Genomic DNA, 13,988 nt, shown 5'->3' with positions numbered 1-13,988 from the left:
ATCATTTAATCAACATTTTCACTAGCACAATTTTGTATATAAATAAGTCTTACAAGTTGTTTATCCGCAATTAATAAGACGTTTATTTATATACCGAAAAAATATGAAATAATTAGTGTTGGCCGATTTCCTAACGTAAATTTGTTTAAAAAACTGCGGCTGTCGTCTTCCGCTTACATTCATCTTGTACTCGTAAGTATTAACACTTTTGTTGCTATGATCACCTTCAATTGAATAAAATCGCCTGACATTGACCGAAGAGGAATACTTGACTTGTCCCGACAAATTCTCGGGAAGCAAGTTCCAATCATCGATCACTCTCATTGCAAACCAGTTGCCCTAGGGTCGTTCTCCAGTGGTCTGGCTTAGAGAGTTTTAGGAAGTGTCCTCTCAGCTGGTTAGAGAAAGGAATGCCTTCATATCCATGGATAAGCTTGAATGTTTCGATTTAATCCCCTCTTCCTTCTTTCACGTAATGTCTGAAGTCAAGAGTTGCCCGCATATCTCCTTGTATGGTAATCTCTCCAATCCTGGAACCAGCTTCATCGCTTGCCGCTGCACTCTTAGGTGTCTGGGTGTCTTTCACTAAATATGGCGACCAGCGCTGCTCTCCATAGTCAAGAACAGAATGCATCAGTGAGAGATAAAGTGGTACAAGGACTTCCTTACTCAAGGTGGTGAAATTTGATGAGTCCAAGTCTACTGTTGGCTGAACTGTGCTACCCTTTGACCTGTATCTTCCAGTCATCCATGGACACTGGTACAGTACAGAGAGACTGGCGGAGGGCAAACATTACACCACTCTTCAAAAAAGGATGTAAGAGTGACCCTTTGAACTATAGACCTGTTTCCTTAACTAACACTGTATGCAAGGCGATGGAGACCCTGATAAGGATTGAAGTTGTCAGCCACCTGGAAAGGAACAGCATAAAAGCAGACACCCAACATGGGTTCAGGAGCAAGAGGAGCTGTGTGATGAAACTGTTGATGTATTGGAGGACATCACAAATGCAGTAGACAAAAAGGAATGCGTTGATGTAAATTACCTGGCTTATGAAAAAGCATTTGACAGGGGGCCACACAATAGACTGATCGTTCAACTGGACTAGCAAGGGATCAGAGAGAATGTAAAGAGGTGGCTGGCAAAATTCTTGGCGAACCGACCCCACAGAGTCTCAATAAGGGGCGCTTACTCAAACTGGCTGCCGGTGCACAGCAGAGTTTCGCAGGGATCAGTTCTGGGTCCTGTCCTCTTCATAGCATATGTCAACGACCTGGTCTCAAATCTCGAATCACAGGCTAGCCTATTGCCAATGACATTATGATGTACAGGCCAGTAAGAATGCAGGATGATGTAGAAGCTCTACAGAGGGACATGGGCAGGCTAGAGCACCAGAGAAACAAATGGCTCCTGACCTTCAACCCTGCAAAATGCAAAACAACGCACTTTGGAAGCCACAACCGAAAATGTGACTACAGCCTGAATGGAATCACCTTGGCAAAGTCTGCAGTGGAAAAGGTCAACTAAGTCCTGATCTCAACAGACCTGAAGTCCTCAACACACACAGTCATGGTAGCAGCAAAGGCCACCAGCAGACTTGGAGTAATAAAAAGGAACTTTGAGTAGCTACCTGAACAAGGAGATGCTGCAATCACCGTATACCATCCTGGTCAGACCAGTTCTAGGCTATGGAGCACAGTACTAGTCCCCACATTTTGTCAAAGACATCTACTTACTGGAAAGAGTCCAGTGCAGAGCCACAAAGCTAGTACCAGAGTTGGCTGATTTTGAGTATGAAGAGAGATCTTCAGCCTTAGGAATGCAGACGCTGGAGGACAGAAAGACTCGGGGGAACCTGATAGAGGGCTTCAAGATCCTCCATGGGCATGACGATGTCCCCACCTTCAAGTTCTTCACGATGAACACCACAAACTTGAGTGGCCACCCCTTCAAGCTAGGCAAACCAGCACACTGGAGAACAACATTGAGGGCGAACTCTTTTTCAGTCAGGATAGTAAATAAGTGGAGCGCCCCTACCTGACTATGCTGTCACAGCACCAACTATAGCTGCCTTTAAATTGAGATAGCTATGATATGCATGTGGGTATAACACATTGGTAGGCTGGTACAGTTAATAGAGGTGGGGTCTACATAAGAAGATCTCTTCTTGTTCCCCCACTAACCATGACTAGGTAAGCAATGTGTGATGAAGGCTTCATGTCTGATGATATCAGGATTCTCAGATCTTTTTTTAAGGTGGATTTTTCAAGTGTTTAATAACCCAGCTGATAGTTGGCCCCAGGGTTTTTGTGTCCTGTGTGCACTTTCTTACATTTGTTTGCGTTAAAATTCAACAACCATTTGCCACTCCACTCATCCAGTCTCTCCATGTCTCTCTGCATTGTGCCGATGTCTTCATTTGACCTGATGACTCTGTATATTTTTGTATCATCTGCAAACAAGCTGCCTGTACATTCCAAATCTGAGACCTGGTCATTGTTATATATGATGAAGAGGATGGGTCCGAGCACAGATCCTTGGGGAACTCCACTGTCAAGTGGGAGCCAGTTTGATGCCTCATTTCTAATAAGACCCTGTGGAGTCTCTCCGAAAGAAAGCTCTTGATCTAGCTGAAGACTTTCCCCGCTATTCCCACCACCTCAAGCTTGATACACAGTCTTTGGTGGGAGATCCTGTCAAACGCTTTTTCACAGTCTAAGTAATTGACTTCAGCACATTTCCCATGGTCTACTGCATTAATGAAGTCATCCTGGTAGCAAAGCATAGGCTATTTGTCAGCAGCTCCTGCTGCTTCGGAAGCTATGCTGTGCGTCACTGATCAGGTTGTTCTTTGTCACATGGCTTACAAATTCCTGTCGAATGATACTCTCTAACATTTTGGAGACTATCCTGGTCAAGGACACTGGATGGTAATTTAGTGGTTCAGTTCGGCTGCCCTTCGTGAAAATGGGTGAGATGTTGGCCCTTCTCCAGTCACTTGGAACTTCACCAGCCTCAAGAAATGAGCAAAATACAGTATGTTGAATAGAGGGTCACACAATATGTCAGCACAAGCTTTCAAGACCACTGGTGACATACCATCCGTTCCTGGCGCTTTGTTGGTGTCAGGATCAGACAGCTTCTTCTTTACCCCCATTTGGCTTATTTCAATTTGTGTGATCTTGGGTCCCTGGAGTATAGCATCAGGAGATGGGGCTGGTCCACTTAGATCTTTAACAAAAACTTTGTTGAAAGCCTTATTCATTATCTCTGCAGTCTCTTTGTCATCCTCAGTAAGTGTTCCATTGGTTGTTGTTAGTCTGGTGATAGTCTCCTTGATACTGGTTTTTGAACGGACATAATTTATGCCCAGAAATGTTTTGAATTGGTTGTTGAATCTTTGGCCACTTTCTGCTTGTACTCGTGCTTGGCAGCCCCAACGTCTCTGGTAGCTGTGTTTCTTGCTGTGTTGTACAGTTCACTTTTTTTCAGGTGTTTTCCTGGCCCCGTATTTCTTCCATGCCTCCTGCTTCCTCCGAATCAGTATCCGTAGGTGCCTGTTCATCCATTTGGGTTTTCTTGGTGATTGTTTTTGTTTGTTGGTACACAGTCTGCTACAGTTCTTTCATAGTTTTCAGAAATACATTCCATTTTTCCTGGACAGTTTTGCCAGCAAATGGAAGTCCCCATTCAACATCAAGGAACAATCTTCTCATTTTAGCAATGTCTGCATTGTGGTAGTTTAATTTGATTTAATCTCCCTCTCGTTCCTGTGGCTTGGCATCAGCGGTAAGGGCAAAACAGTACGGCATGTTTGCTATGGCCTAGTGGTGCAAAGAACTTCAGGTCACTAATCTCATAGTCAGTCTTTGTGAAGACAAGGTCCAGTCTAGATGGGCTATCCATCTCACGCAGGTGGGTCCAGTCGTGTAAGTGTTGGGTCCAAAAGTTATTCACAGCCTGCAGGAAACTGTGAGCCTGACCATAGTTCTGGGAGCTGTTCATAACTCTATTCTCTTTGCAGATTATGTTACTAAATTTAAAGTCTCCAGTGACTAGAATCTGTTTGTTTCTTGTACTTACATTCAAGATGGAGAAATGTTAGTTTTAGCCCAACTGAAAAGAGTACAGCCAACACATTTGTATTTCAGAATTGCCGTGTGTTCAATGGGGGGCCTAACCAGTAAACACGTTGATGATGCCATCAATGATGTTGACTTTGAAGGTTCACCAAAGCCAGCCAGGACGCATTTTCTTACTGTGGATCCAAGGTCACCATCTGAGGCCATCACAAGAACACCCATTGCCGTAAGAGACTGTAAAGCCTTTGTTTTTATTTAATTTTTTTTTTTTTTTATCACTGTCTCTCTGGTAGCATAGTCACATTGTGGAGAGGATGGAGAATGAGAAACTGGCTAGGCGAATGTATGTGAGTGGGCTGGAGGGGGAGACTAAGGATGAGATGGAGAGATGAGATAGTGAGGTACGGTATGGAAGGGTTGAGTTGGAGATAGGGCAGCCTGATGGCAGAGGACAGGATGAGATGGAGTTTTTTTTTTTTTTTTTTTTTTTTTTTTTTAAATAAACAGAACAGAGGAAGGAAAAACAAATGAATAAAAAAAAAAAAAATCCATACACCAGTAATCTGATGTCCTCTGTTCATAAAATATCTGTAACAGACTTGAACAGCTGTGGATTGAAGTTTGGAGGGAAACAACCCTGGGGAAACGAGTTCCAGAGAGATGCAGTTCGAGGAATGAAAGAATTCTGATAGGCAGAAGTTCTGTGGTGACCCCTTACAGGATTAAGGCACCTGGTATTAATCAAAGTGACACAGCAGTTAAGGCAAGAGATAAAGCTCTTGAATGTGAGGTCTGTAACACCTGGTTTCATATCAAATGTGAAGGCATCCCAGACCAGGTTTATAATATTATGGTAAGTGATGTAGCTGGATCACAACTTCACTGGAGTTGCAGTTTTTGCAAAAGAGAGTGTGATAAGATATTTAGCTGTATGAAGAAATTTCATTTGGAACAAATGGAGATGGTGAGTAAACAAGCTGACTTGCTGGAAGAGGTGGTGGAATTGAAAAACTATATTTCTAAAAATATTGATGAGAAGAATTCCTTAGAGGATAGACTGACTAGGTTTGAAGTGAGAGTTCAGGCAAATGAGGGTAGAATTGATGTAGCTGTAAGTCAAGGCAAGATCGAAGGTATACCAACCTGTGTTGAAACTCTTGGACCTCATGTGAGTGTAAGCTATGTTGATAAATGGGTGGAAGAAGCAGTATTAGAGGAAAGAGAGAGGGAAAGATGCAGAAACAGTATTATAGTAAATAACATGAAGGAAAGTACATCACAGGAAATTGCTGAAAGGAGGAATTCTGACATTGTTTTAGTCAAGAAGATTTGTGTAGCAGCTGAAGTGGACATTAAGGATGAGGATGTAGTGAAGGTTGATAGAATTGGTAAGAAAGAAGCTCAAGATAAGCCAAGGCCTACTAGGACTGTATTTAAGAAGTCAGAACCAAAGCATGATATATTAAATAAATATTTTGAAATAAGGATGACCAAGGAATTTCTGTTGATCTATTGCCAGACGCCAAGGAATTTGAAAAAATAAATATTGCTCAGGATTTAACAATGAAACAGAGGGCTCAAAGGAAAGAAATGCATGGAGAACTACTAAGTTGAAATGAAGGCGAGGATGTGGTGATTTATAGGAACAAAATAGTACGGAAAAGTAGAACTACTGATATCTGTCCATCTGTTGCCAGACCCCTCAATCCCTTATAGCCAATGGGGTGGCCACAAACAAATCGCCTCCATGTCACCCTGTCCCTTGCCATTTCACTGCCGTGCTCCCAATTCACACCTCCCTCTCTCATATACCTCTCCACTCCATCTCTCTGTCTCATCCTTTGCCTCCTCCTCCTCCCTCTCTCCTCTCCACCTTGCTCACATGCACTCTCCTCATCAGTCTCTCACTCTCCATCCTCCCCACATGGCCAAACCACCTCATTGTGTTTCTCCTAACGCTTCCTATCACATCCACATCCACACCACAATGGTCCTTCATTTCCTCATTTGTCAGTCTGTCTCTCCATGTGACTCCACAGGCTCCTCTCAAATAACTCATTTCCACTGCTCTCACTCTTGACTTGTGTCCCTCCAACAACGTCCAATCTTCACTTCCATACGTTGGAGTTGGTACCACAATACTGTCATGTAATAACTTTTTCACTTCCATGCTCAATTCCCTGTATCTTATCACTGCCTTCAAGGAACCAGCAACCTTTATTCCTTGTTGTACCCTTTCAAGCACTTCATCCTCCAAACTTCCATCCTTACTCATCACACTACCCAAATACTTAAACGTACCCACATTTTCCATTTCATCCTCATCCAACCTCACTGTCCATTCACTGACTTCACCTTTCATGAAGACCATAACTTTACACTTCCCCACATTCACCTTTAGATTCCCTTTCTTACACACACTCCCAAACTCATCCACCAAGCCTTGCAGCAACACAGTATCATCTGCAAACAACAGTACAGGGAGTTTCCAAACTCTGCCCCCTCTTAATAGGGCCAGTCCAACATCCACTCCCCGACCTTGTATCTCTTTTAAAACCCCATCCATATACAGATTGAACACCCATGGAGGCATGACACATCCCTGTTTCAGCCCAATCTTCAAATAGAAAAATTCACTTAGTTCACAATCCACATGCACTACAACCGTAGCACCCTCATACATACTCTTCACAGCATTCAGCAACTTCCCATCTACTCCATATATTCTTAATACTTTCCACAATCCTTGTCTATCCTCCCTGTCAGATGCATTCTCCAAATCCATGAAGGCTGCAGACAACTTCTTTCCCTTCTCTAGAAACTTTACCACTAAATATCTAAGAATGAATATCTGATCGACACAACCTCTTCCCTTCCTAAAACCTCCCTGTTCTTCTTCAACTAATTCCTCTGTTATTTCCCTAACTCTGTCAATAAGTATTCAACTGTACCTGTATACTTTTCTTATAGCACTAAGAAGACAAATGCCCCTATGATTACCACACACTTCTTTTCCCCTTTCCCTTTGTACAAGGAAATAATTATACCTGACGTCCAATCCTCCAGGACTCTACCTTCCTCCTAGGCCAATCAGGACAACTTCCACATCCATTCTACTACTATCTCTCCCTCATGCTTCAGCATTTCACCACACACTCCATCTAAGTAGAACTAATCATATTTTTCGAAGATCGAGCCAGTCTGAAGCTGCACCAAGTACTGCTGAGTAGGATGGTGATATGTGAAAAAAAATCTTGTACATAGTTTAGTGGGTACATATGATATGAATCTGAAATATTTGTATGGAAATGTAGATACTTTAGGTAACAAAAAGGAAGAATTGCAATTTTTGTTGAAGGAACATGACCCAGATTCTGTAGCATTAATGCATAAGTTTGTTCACACACTAATGAATATACCTGTAAATGAGTTTCTCTTGGATGGCCACACAAAACCCTTTTCATAATCTTTTTGATGATGGGCGTGCATTGTATTTGTATTTATGTTACGAATGTTTATAATGTTAACCAGGTGCAGAATTTACTACCTAAGTATAAAGAATGTACAGTATATGGATTGAAAATCCAGTGAATAATAAGGAATGTGTAAGTGTATTTAGAAATCTTTCAGGAACAGAGAAGAACTCCAGGGAATAGTGTGAATTAATTAAAAACTCAGTAAATACTTATAAAATGACTTGCATTGTGGGAAATTTCAACATTAAAGAACTGATTGGCACAACTTAAGTAGCAAAGAAGAATCAAGTGCATTGTCTTCAAGGTTTGTAGAATTTATAAAGGATAACTTTATGTTTCAACATGTAAACAGACCCACGAGGTATGGAATGGAACAGGAGCCATCTGTGTTAGACTTGGTTTTTACCTCAGAGGAACAAATGGTACGTGGCATAGACTACTTACCTCCTTTGGGATTGGGTGATCATATCATGATATTAGTGAACTTAAATATAAGTGTAAAAACAAAAAATGTGAAGAAAATACAGTATCAATATGAGATGGGGTGATTATGAGAAGATAAGTGATGAAATGTTAGAATTTGATTACAGAAGGAGTTTCAAAAGAAGAATGTAAATGGAATCTGGGAAGCCTCTAAGAACAGGTTACAAGATGCAGTTGATAAGAACATACCATAAGTAAAAATGAGTGGGACAAGAAGGAAAGAAAGGAGCCAGATGTACATGAACAGAGAAGTGATGGATTCTTTACATGGTAAATGAAGATCGTTGAAAAATTATTTGCTCAGTAAAACAGAGGAAAATTATTGTGTTTATACTGTGACGAGGAGCAAGCTTAGAAAATTAACAAGACAGCTTAAGAGAAATTTTGAAAAAGATATTTCAGAAAACTGTAAACTTAATCCCAAGGCATTTTGGAAATATCTATCTATCTATCTATTGCCAGACACCATAATCCCTTAAGGGGTGGCCATTTGACTGAGTTATTTGTTTTAAGGGGAGGGGCACTAACCCTCCACCAACCCACTTGTTCACACGTAGGGAGCGCGTATGGTTTGGTTATATGGTTACCACCCAGTGTTGTAAATGGTTTCTTGGCTTACAGGAAACCATTTGGCTTGTCACTCAATGTAAAGCCATCTGTAAAGGAAAGAAAATCAATAAGAAGTGAAAGGAAAGATGCGAGAAATAGGAAGAGAGGAGGGGAGGCACAGAAAAAGAATGATAAAGGCTAAGAAAGAAGTAGGCAGCACTACATCAAGTGAGTGGATGATGGTCGCCACCACCTACCACCAATTTTGGAAATATGCTTCAAGTAAATTAAAAAGTTAAAACAGGAGTGGGTGATGTACTCAGCCGTGATGGTGAATTGTGCAGTGAAAATGCAGGGAAATCCAGTATACAGTATTGCATGAATTTTTCTTCAGTGTATATACTACTGAAGACATCTGGGATAAGCCACAGATAGAGAGCAATGGAATACTGTAATGGGTGCAGTATAAGTGTGAGTTTTACTCCAGGTTCCCCTTTTTTTGGATAAGGGCTAAGGCATTGCCCCTGGGTAGAGGACTTTGGTTTGGAGCGTGTAGCATTTTATGACCGGATGTCCTTCCTGATGTCTACCAATGACTCTTGGGTGGATTCGATCCTCCGACCCTTCGGTCAGAGCAGAGCGCTTTAACCAACTGAGCCACGGTATTATAAATGTAAATGAGGAGGATATACAGAAGAGGCTTAACGGATTAAATACAGTACTTATAAATCTGCCTAAAGATATACACCACAGTCCTGACACATCGCCACCTAGTGTAGTTTTAATGTAAAGGCATCTGGCACACAGGCATAAGCCATTCAGCCAGACAACTTGGTATGAAGGAGCTGCCTAGCATGAGTGAAACAGCCTATTGCATTAAATCTGCATTTCATAAGTTTTTGGTGCAAGAGAAGGTTGCCTTCGTGCAGTGGCACTGATGTAACTGGATGGCTCCACTGCCCATATACAAAAGTCCCTCAACTCCGTAGGCCACAAAAGGAGGAGAATGAACTGCAGAAAAGAGTTGATTTAATCTTTAGTCCACTGGGTTCACATTTCAGTTGAACATGGAACAACAGCTGTTACTTTTTGTACTACTATATCTTATAGTATCTTTTCTAATGTAAATGGCTATTCCACAGGTACCAACCACACCTGATCCAGACAATAATGGAACCCCCAAAGGCAGAAAAGTGATGAGAACTCTGGCACTTGATCCACGCTCTCCTTCTACACAGGTTAGTCTGATTACTATCATCCTAGTTACATAATTTTTGTCTTCATACAGAGAAGCTGAGGATCAAAGAAATGGTAGATGAATACAGAACCAGCGTAAGGGAGGAGTTAGAATCAGTGAATTGGAATGAAATGGGTCTGAATAGTCTGTGGATTGCACTTAGGGATTGCTTGGTTAGGAATGGTAAAGCGGTGTGTGGTGTGGCAACAGTAACAGCAAGGAAGAAAGGTACAGCATGGTGGGATGAAGAAGTTAGGAGAGCAGTGAAGGAAAGGAGGAAAATGTGGCTAGAGTGGTTACAGGACAGGAGCTTAATTAAAATAAGAACTGAATATGTTGAGAGCAAAAAGCACATGAAGAGGAAAAAGGAGGTAAATGATGATCTAGGAAGAAAAATGAATTCAAATAACTCTGATTATTTGAAGTTATACTGGAAAGAGATGTGGAAATATATAAGTGACAACAGAAAGAAATGTGAAAGTGTGAAAGATGAAAGTGGTAGATTATTTCCCATGAGGATGAAGTAAAGACCAGGTGGAATGAATATTTCGAAAGCCTGATGGAAAAGAATAGCGAGAGAGCAGAACCGCTCTAAACATGATTGGTTTTAGGGGTGTGCAAACAAGGAATGAAGTGCCAGGGAGCGTGACACTCGCATAGGTGAAGAACGCTGTGAAGCAGCTGAAAAATGGGAAAGCAGCTGAGGTTGATGAGGTATGCAAAAATGATTAGTGGAGAGAGCGAAATGAAGTGCTTGTTGGAGATACCGTATGTAAGAAGGTATGGATGAGTGAAACTGTGCCAGCAGGTGGAGAAAGGCTGTGATTGTACCCCTGTACAAAAATAAAGGTGACCAAAGTGAGTGCAAGAATTATCGTGGCATAAATTTATTGAGTGTGGTAGGGAAACTATATGGAAAAATTATTATAGAGAAAGTAAAAGAGATATCAGAAGTCCTAGTGAGTGATGAATAGGGTGTCTTTAGGAGTGGCAGAGGATGTGTGGATCAAATATTTGCAGTGAGAGATAGTGGAGAAGGCTTGTGAGAAAGATTATAAGGTGTTTATGGTATTTATGGATCTGGAAAAAGCATATGACAAAGTAGACAGAGAAGGATTGTGGGAGGCTTTGCACATGTACGGTGTAGATGGTAAGCTGTTAGGTGCCATCAAGAGTTTTTACAATGGTAGTGAGACATGTGTAAGAGTAAATGGGCATCTAAATGAATGGTTCACGATCAGTGTGGGCATGCAACAAGGTTGTGTGATGTCCCCATGGTAGTTAAATATATACAGGATATGGATAGGGTGATGAGAGAAGTAAAAACACAAGTAATGGATAATGATGGCGTTGGTAAAGAATGGTGATGAATGGACTATCTCAAATTTGTTGTATGCTGATGATGCAGTACTGCTCGCAAATACTGGACAAGTACTTGATAGACTAGGGCAGAGTTTTACTGATGTCTGTGAGCATCGTGCCCTGAGAGTAATTGTAGAAAAGAGCAAAGTGATGGTAATCGAGAAAGATGATGACTCCCAGTGTGATGTGATGGTGAATGGAGAGAGACTAGAATTGGTGAGAGAGTTTAAATACCTGGGTACAATGATAGAAAAGAGAGGAAAATGTGCAAAAGAAGTGGAAAGTAGAGTGGTACAGTGAAGGAAAGTAGCTGGTGCTATGAAGGCCTTGATAAGAAACAGAGGCTTGAGTGTTGCAGCTGCGCGAGGCTTACATGAATAGTGCCAACTTTAACATATGGATGTGAGGCTATGGTGTGGCTTGAAAATGAAAAGTCAAGAGTGAGAGCAGTGGATATGGGACTGCTGAGCAATGTATGTGGAGTACAGAGAGTGGATAGTGTTATGTAGTACTGTACAAGTAATTATCCATTCATCCATCCATCATCCAATCCTATGTTGTCCCCTTAGGTGCATAGGAGCCTGGTGGTAGGCAAGGTGGTCCTGACATTTAAGATGAGAGTGACCAGCTTCACTAATCCCTGAGTCAAATGAAATAATCTTTCTATTTACTGCATTATTAATTTATATTTTGTTACTGTGGCAATAATTATTATTAAATGTATTCAGTATATTGTTTTGTTTGCTGTTTAGATTCGTACCCCCTGCAGAGGAGTTCATAAACTAGCAGCTGTGCCTCATTCTCCTCAACTGATTTAGTCCTACAGATTGAAGATAGCACAAATTTGGTGAACAGGATGGGATATCCCTGCACAGGAGTTTCAACAGGATTACCAGAAGTTGATTAAAAGCTGAGCCTGGTATCAAGTTTGTTACATTGCTAACCAAACATGGCTGGTAAGTGCTTGTTTGGTCACATTGATGCTTTCGTTCCTGCTGCTGAAGATTTCACTAGCTACCACCAATGGCTTGAGCAGTACTTCTGTGCTAATGATATTGGTACTTATCCTGTTGGAACTGAGGAGGCTACAGCTGAGGGCACTAGTAGGAGAAAGGTTGCTGTTCTGATAACTGTCCTGGGGAAAAGTACATACGGTACAAATTACTACAGTACCCCCGCATCCAAGACAGTAATATTGTTGCCTGAGGGTCCCGTCTAGGATGAAAAACGTCTTGAACCAACACAAGACCTTATGGAAAAAATTAATACTATCACAAAATCTTCGAAAACTGCCCCTAAAAACATCAACCTAGACCTATTTTGGCACCAAAACAAGTTTCCTCTCCTTGATAGTGTGTGTTTCTGAGCTTATCTCCAGCTTAGTAGCTCAGTTATCTCTAGCTTAGTATCCTGAGGTAGATGACAGAGTTTCAAGGGGTTAGCAGATGGTTTCCTAGGCATGGTTACATAAGGAGAGGCAATAACCTAGGAGCAAATGCTGAGTGCAACACGCAGTAAGTGTGTCCACATTGCTCTGGTGAGAGACAAAAGCAAACCCTGCTTGTTCATCACATGACCAGATGTCAATACATGCAAACCTCGATTTAAAGGACCCCCATTTAAGGGATTTCGGATTTAAGAGACTCCATATTCAATCTGACAAACGGACAAGACCATTCAAAACTGATACGTAATGTCAAGGTTATACTGTACACATTAATATGTTTCTTTGTACGGTACCCATAAAATAATATTCATAATCATTTAAATAAGTAAGAAAAGTGAAACAATCACTGCATTTCATAATAAGATTGTCTTTATATGTGGTAAACAATGGACATTTTCAAGTAAGGGACAAGTTGATTCCCCATTTAGTCCCTTAAATCGAGGTTTGAGTGTATTTTATTGGACAACAACTCAACCACGTCACTCTCCCGGGTGCGGGAACCATGTTGGACCAGGTGAGACCGTCATAGCTATATTCTCCTCAGATTTGGGCTGTTATGAACCATTGTTTCCATATTGGACTTATGCAACCATATTACAGCAATATTTTGGATTATTATTTATGGTCTCCGTCTTGGACGCGAAACATCTTGGACAAACTCGTCTTGAATGCGAGGGTACTGTACAAGATTTATGCAGTCCCAAATTACCCAAGGAACAGACTTTTGATGAGCTCATCTGGTTGCAAACGAACCACTACAAGCCGAAAAGACTTCACATAGCAGAAACTTGTAAATTCCATAGTTGTACCCAGGAAGCCAATGAGTCCATTGCAGATTACAATGCTAGACTGAGACACATGGCTGCCACATGTGATTTTGGTCTGTTCCTTCCGAGAGCACTGAGAGACCAGTTTGTAAGTGGGATATGCAGTGCTGAGACCCAGAAGAAATGTATTACTACTGAGAGAACTTTTGAAGAATGTTTGCAGATAGCTGAGGCTCATGAGGTTGCTGGTATTGAGACACAACAATTCCGGAATCACAGCACTCCTGTACACCAAGTCCAACGGTCCCAGGATCGAGATGCTTCTGTTCATGCAGCAGCCATTCGGGAGGACTTCCCGGTAGATACATGAAGTTTGTTACCCAAGAAGGTCACCAATGCCTGTGCGAAACCCAATAATCATGGACCAACAGCATAACCGCCCCACTGCTGGAGAAGAATCAAGTCAGGTGTCTTCTACATAGACTACAAGTGCTTTTCTTGCAGAAAACCAGGACATTTGAGAGGACAGTGCAGATTCCGTGACTATGTTTGTTACAAGTGCAACACCAAATAACACATTGTAG

At 41.5% G+C, this 13,988-nt stretch overlaps 1 protein-coding gene across 1 annotated transcript in view; it reads left to right on the top strand.

The window, feature by feature from the left end:
* Nucleotides 1–169: 169 nt before the first annotated feature.
* LOC145405278 (uncharacterized) overlaps nucleotides 170–13,988 on the top strand; it is a 42,925-nt gene continuing 29,106 nt past the window's right edge. The window contains exons 1-3 of the mRNA XM_080276693.1: nucleotides 170–192; nucleotides 4,153–4,309; nucleotides 9,734–9,829. Of these exons, the coding sequence (XP_080132819.1) occupies nucleotides 4,169–4,309; nucleotides 9,734–9,829 (237 nt within the window). The 5' untranslated portion in view covers nucleotides 170–192; nucleotides 4,153–4,168. The remainder of the gene's footprint in view (nucleotides 193–4,152; nucleotides 4,310–9,733; nucleotides 9,830–13,988) is intronic.

The sequence above is a fragment of the Coenobita brevimanus genome, chromosome 66, assembly GCF_032717465.1.
Source record: "Coenobita brevimanus isolate Jiangsu-jjx chromosome 66, ASM3271746v2, whole genome shotgun sequence".
Taxonomy (NCBI): Eukaryota; Metazoa; Arthropoda; class Malacostraca; order Decapoda; family Coenobitidae; genus Coenobita; species Coenobita brevimanus.
Note: the sequence above shows the minus strand (reverse complement) of the source record. Positions and strands in the feature narration are given on the sequence as shown.